This window comes from Sinocyclocheilus grahami, unplaced genomic scaffold (genome assembly GCF_001515645.1).
Source record: "Sinocyclocheilus grahami isolate Dianchi unplaced genomic scaffold, SAMN03320097.WGS_v1.1 scaffold191.1, whole genome shotgun sequence".
NCBI lineage: Eukaryota > Metazoa > Chordata > Actinopteri > Cypriniformes > Cyprinidae > Sinocyclocheilus > Sinocyclocheilus grahami.
Genome location: NW_015505370.1, coordinates 1,025,711 through 1,031,927, shown reverse-complemented (window position 1 = coordinate 1,031,927; position 6,217 = coordinate 1,025,711). Strand labels below are relative to the sequence as shown.

Here is a 6,217-nt window from a genome sequence, read left to right as displayed (position 1 = left end):
CCAGCATCTCCAGACAAATGATATGCCAAGTCAGATGGCGACCACTCCACAGACCGCGGGCAGGGTGGCCACTCATGACTGCACCCCAACCGGTGAGGGATGGATCTGTTGCTAGCGTCGCACGGCGACAAAGAGCTCCCAGCACCGGGCCCTGAGACAAGAACCAAGGTTTCCTCCACATGTCTAAGGCACGTAGGCATCTCCGCGTGACCTTGAACATGCGAAGTGGGTTTCCCCTCGGGGAGAACCCCCTGGTCTTGAGTAGGGGTCTCATGTACAGCAGGCCAAGAGTAATGACGTTGGACGCAGCTGCCATCAGACCCAGCAGTCTTTGAAACTGCTTGACAGTGAGTGACTGACCTTCTTTCACTCTCTTGACTGCAGTGAGGATCGACTCGATTCGAGCAGGAGACAAACGTGCCTGCATCGTGGTCGAATCCCACACCACGCCCAGATAGGTGGTTCTCCATAATGGAGAAAGCACACTCTTCTTGGCGTTTAGTCTTAACACCAGCTCTCTCATGTGAGCGAGAACAACATCTCAATGTCGAACCGCTATCTGCTCTGTACGAGCTAAAATCAACCAATCGTCGATGTAGTTGAGTGTGCGGATGCCCTGGAGTCGCAACGGAGCCAGAGCAGCATCCACACACTTCGTGAAAGTACGGGGTGAGAGTGCAAGGCCGAAAGGAAGAACACGATATTGGTACTCAAGACTGATCTCTGGTGTGCCCAGAACGGCTAGCTCTGGGGACCTCCGCAGAGGCTGCAAGCCACTCAGTGCCGCTACGTTGCTGGGCGGTATCTGACAGATATGCTCGCTGGAGACCGCTGCGCCATGGAACACCGGCAGGGTTGGCAGAACGATCTCCCGAGGGCACTGGGGGGGGACAGGCACCGGTTAATGCGGGGTGACCCTCTCTGCCCCAGAAGGGCCTGCCCTCGCCTACACTCAAATAGTCAGGACCGTTTGGTCGAGGACCTCTTCGCCTGATGGACGGTCCGCAGATCCGGCTTAGGCTTCAAGGCCCCCAACCCAGAGCGCTGTTTTTGCGTCTCCCTATGTGAGGAGCTGGTACGCGGTGGGGACTGCTGCTCCCCAGCAGCCCCCGGAGCTGAAATACGGCGAGGAAGGAACCGCTGAAACGCCGCCGCTTGTTTTCGAGCCTCCTGGTCCCTGTCGACGACTGAATTGACAGCGTTGCCGAACAGGCCAGAAGGTGCAAGCGGGGCGTCAAGGAGGAAGACCCTGTCTTTCTCTTTCATATCCAACAGGGTCAACCACAAATGCCTCTCTGCTGCCACCATAGCTGCCATGGACCACCTAATGGTGCGGGCGGTCTCTTTGGTGGCACGGAGAGAGAGATCAGCGGTTCTCCTTAACTCTGCGATATTATCAGAGTTAAGCTCCTCGCCCTCATCCTGCTCTTTCAGCAGGTCGGCCTGGTACGCCTGTAACACAGACATTGTGTGCAGACACGCACTGGCCTGACCCGCTGCCGCGTACCCCTTGCCCACCAGCACTGATGTTGTACGCAGCAGCTTGGAGGGCAGTGCCGGAGCCTTTAAAGATGATGCCATGCCTGGGGACAGATAGCTAGCTAGCGTCTGTTCAACCTGGGGCATCGCCTTATAGCCACGCTCAGTTAGCCCTGCCACTTTTCCATAATAATCTGAAGCAGGGATGAATAGGCAGACCGAAAAAGGCCTGGCGCACGACCTCGACACCTCGGTGTGAAGGTCGGGGAAAAACGGCAGGCTCCGGCATGGAGGTGGCGGCTTTGCGCGCAGGAAGCGTTCATCCAGCTTGCTTCGCTGCGGCTCGGCCTGCTTCTCGGCGGTCCAATTGATTTTTAGCTTGGCCACGGCACGAGTAAGCACCTCCACTAGCTCCTCATATTGGGGCGATTGAGGGGGCGAAACCTCTTCGACATCCTCCACGTCAACCTCCTCGGAGGAAGACTGGAGAAGCATCGAGCCGTCACCCCGGGAGGAAGTAGCTGCAGAACGGGCTTCCGAACCCAGAGATCGGGCACTGGATCTGGTGGGTGAGGACGGAGATAGGAACTCGCCCGTCTCCATTCCCTCCGCCAGATCCAACTGCGAACCCCACGAATGCAGCCGCCGCTCCGACTCGACGGAAGCGGGGCCAGCACCGCGAGGAACGCTGGCGAAGGCTCCCTCCTCAAAGAGAGCCCTCCAGGAGCGAAGCGTACGCAGTGGGAGGCGCTCGCATTGCGGGCAGCCGGCCCCCTCAAGAGCCGACTCTGCGTGCTTCGCTCCCAAGCAAACCACTCGTGATGTACTGTAACGTGGGCAGGGAGGAACACACAACCTATAACGTGGCTTGCACTCGCCCTTTGCATGCTTTGTCTTAGCGTGAGCCTTAGACATAGCTGCTTATTAGACTTTTTCTCGTAATAGACAGACAACAAAAAATATGACTGACACACATAGAGCGCTTCGCTGAATGCTTTTATAGCTTCCTGGTCATGACATCACCCGCCGTGACATCCCATTCAGCTATTGGACTGATTTCACATGTGATTCAGAGCGTGGGTAGCAGAAGGCGTTCCCCTAACGTTTTCGATGCAGCTTGAGTTCCTGAAGAGGAACTACATTACCCATGATTTTTTGTACCTTTGTCTTTTTGTCTGATTTTCAAACACTTTTAAATTTTTGCTGCAAATGAGTTTGTAATATTGTGTTTTATCTTGTAGCTGGTTAGTTTGTTTCACAACTTGTAACATTTTAGAAAAGATATTTTCAAATCCCTATGGGAAAAACACTTCCGGAACTAAGGTTGCTTTTTTCTACTTCAGAATTTCAATTCAATTTTAATTCACTGTGTTAGTTGCAGTTTCTTTGTAATTAGTGAAAATTGTAGTAAATTACTTCCTATATCCTACACCAATTTTTTATCAGTGTAGTAGCCAGACGTTCTTTGAAAGATCACCAAATGTGACTGACCACTATATATCATTATTGTAGGCTTAGCATAGTGAATTGAGATAGCAACCATGGAATGCTCAATAATCAAATTCTGTTTATTTTTACCCTAAATAACCTATATAGTCTATCTTTAAACACAGACCTTATTTTATATGTAAATTGAAAAGCACCATCCTAAAATCCCATAATAAATCCAGAAGTTAAATACTAATTCTCTTCCAAGTTTTAGGACTACAAATTCTATTGAGTTAATGGCCTTTATCTCCCCATCTGTTCATGCTGGTCCTAATTCTTTAGCTTATAATTCCACCTTTAACTGTTGGTCATTTGAACTTCTTGTGTACCTCCAGTACACACACACACACACACAAACACACAGAGAGAGAGAAAGAGAGAGAGAGAGAGAGAGAGAGAGAGCTCAGCTTCATCACATATTGTGTCACTGTTACTTCACTGCAATACTAATGTGAGCTTTTTTTGTTGTTGCTTGTCTCAGGGAGGCAACTAAAAAGTGTGCTCAACAAACTGGAACACTACCACACCATGGTACCGCTACTGCTGGAAGGAACAGAGCAGAGACCAATCAGCTGGCTCCGCTCCAGAGTAAGAAAGAACACTGTATATTGTTGCTGCATCATTTTTCACATATTTTCCTAAACCTCTAGAAAGTAATTTTCCCTTCCATCATGATGTCTTGTTGCTGGTGTTTATATTTTTATATGAATTTTTGATTTTGAATAGCACTGAGTAGCATATACTCTTTTCAGATGGATAATATATTGAGTCCAGTGCAAGTTCACTTCAGTTCGAAATGGTATAACATAGGACTACGGTACAAATTAGTTCACAATGTATGACTACCATAGTCAGTATCATTATTGAGCCACAGCCTTTTAGCTCTAAAAGGGTCATTTGTGAAAATGAGTGAAAGGCCTGACTGCCAAACGGCACCAGAGGCACGGAGGCTGAGTGATTGAGGTGATGAATGTTGAAAAGTGTTTTGGAGTACATTAGATTAGATTAACTGCCTGAAGTCGTAGCGACATTGTTGCAAAAAGTCATGGGGCCTTTGTCATTAAGGCTTAATTGATTCCAGTCTCCACACTGAGTTACTCCAGCTCCAGTGAATATTACAGTCAAACGTCTTCACAGCAATATCTGACTCTGGCACATGGCTCTTAGAGGCTATTTCACTGCCCATTTTACAGTGAATTCATGTGTGCTCTGAGGCTTAGGCATTGGAAACTCAACACCCAGAGCATAACTGTCTGAAATGTTGGAAATGTCTTTAATGCATTGTTAGGGAAAAGTTTTTTATGTCATGAGAATGCATGCTAGAGAATGGTTGGCTTTGCTTTGCTTTTCAAGGTGATTGCGATTAAACATTTGCAGGTGGAGATTGAGGCTGTGGTGAGGGTAGTGTATTTCAGGCAGGAAATTCCACTCAGAATAAAGGACTTGTCGGCCTGCGCCATGAGAGGCCTGACTGATGGCCTAAAGCCATATCACTACAGCTGGAGTGAGGGAGGACGATATGCTCTATCAGCTGTTTAGCAAGGAAAAGTAGATGGTCATTCTATTATAATAAAGGGAAAGTTGAAGAGTTATTCAGAAATATTTCAGGATCTGTGTGCACACATGCATTTTTTAAAGAGCAGGTCATATGGGTTTTTGAAAAATATATTTTTTTGCAGTTTGTAACGTAGCTATCCTTCAATGTAAACAGTCTGCAAAATTGTTAATCAAAAAAGTCCATGATAAATAAAGATATTGTCTCTCAAAAGAAAGAGTAGACTCTGAACCGCCTTAACGAGTCGTCATATTTTCGAATCCTCTGCCTGTTACCTATATACGTCACAAAGTAACACATTTGCAGGCTTGTGGAAGGGAGGGGTTTACAGACCTTAAATGTGGGGTAAGCGATTTTTCAAAAACGCTTTAGAAAACTGATTCGGGCCGACTAGCAAAACAAACTTGGAGCCAATCATGTCTACTCATGATGTGGAGGAGAGAGGGTTCAGTGCACAAGACGGACATTAGCGAGCCTATTGCGGATAAAATAGAATGTCATGAATAGAACACAGCAGCAGTTTTCTGTCGGGGATTTGTTGTGTCGTGCCACGCCACATCCAGAGTAGACCATAAATATGTATATACAGTGGGGCAAAAAAGTATTTAGTCAGCCACCAATTGTGCAAGTTCTCCCACTTAAAAAGATGAGAGAGGCCTGTAATTTTCATCATAGGTATACCTCAACTCTGAGAGACAAAATGAGAAAAAAAAATCCAGAAAATCACATTGTAGGATTTTTAAAGAATTTATTTGCAAATTATGGTGGAAAATAAGTATTTGGTCACCTAGAAACAAGGTCTCTTTTTTTTTTTTTTTTTTTTTTTTTTTTTGTGCCCTTTTTTTTATTTTTTTTTTTTTTTTTTCCCCCCCCCCCCCCCCCCCAAAAAAAAAATCATGATGCAAAACATCCCCAAACTTACAATTTACTTAACAATTTTAGATTGTACAAAAAACTAATTAATTTGTACAATGCCGGAACATAAATTATGTTTGTATCCTTATTTCTCTGATGTTGGATATACATGAATAAATTAACATAAATTTGTTAAATTCTTAAATTTCATAAAATAACAAATTGTTATAAAAATTGTCTGAAAAGTGCAACAAAAGTATTGAATACTAAACAGTAATTTATGATGTCCATAGTAGAAGATGAATACTGAAAAGTGAATTTACATGTACTTTGTAAAAAAGTGCATTAAACTTCTTACATTTTGATTTAGTAAAATGACAGTGGCTCAACAGTTTGATTTGCAATTTGAACAGCAATCTGATTTTTTTCAACAATCTTTTTTTCTGCAAGAAACAAAAAAATGGCTACTCCTCTTAAAAATAAATAGTTTTACAATATAAAAGAAATATACAATATTATACAAGTTTTACAATATAAAAGAAATCATACAATGCAGACACATCAATTTAGTAACCACTGTACAAGTACACACAACCTGCCTTAGTGGGCAAACTCTCAAGTCATCTTCCACATTAAGCCGTGCCCTGTATTTTGTCTTTATTGCCATCATGGCTGAGAAAGATGTCTCACAAAGATATGTTGTTGGGAAAGGCAGCAATATTTTCATGGCCTGAAGAGCAACCTCCTTGTACTCCTTTTCAACCGTGGGCCAAAATTCTGCTGGGCCCTGCATATTAAATCTCATCCTGAGAGTGCGATCACTGGATAATTCCAAAAGTT

The 6,217-nt window shown here is 44.8% G+C and overlaps 1 protein-coding gene across 1 annotated transcript in view; it reads left to right on the top strand.

Moving 5' to 3' along the window:
• The window catches only part of LOC107594792 (disintegrin and metalloproteinase domain-containing protein 12-like), a 144,420-nt gene that overhangs the window by 35,455 nt on the left and 102,748 nt on the right, over positions 1–6,217 (top strand). The window contains exon 2 of the mRNA XM_016284968.1: positions 3,449–3,555. Coding sequence (XP_016140454.1) covers positions 3,449–3,555 — 107 coding nt within the window. The remainder of the gene's footprint in view (positions 1–3,448; positions 3,556–6,217) is intronic.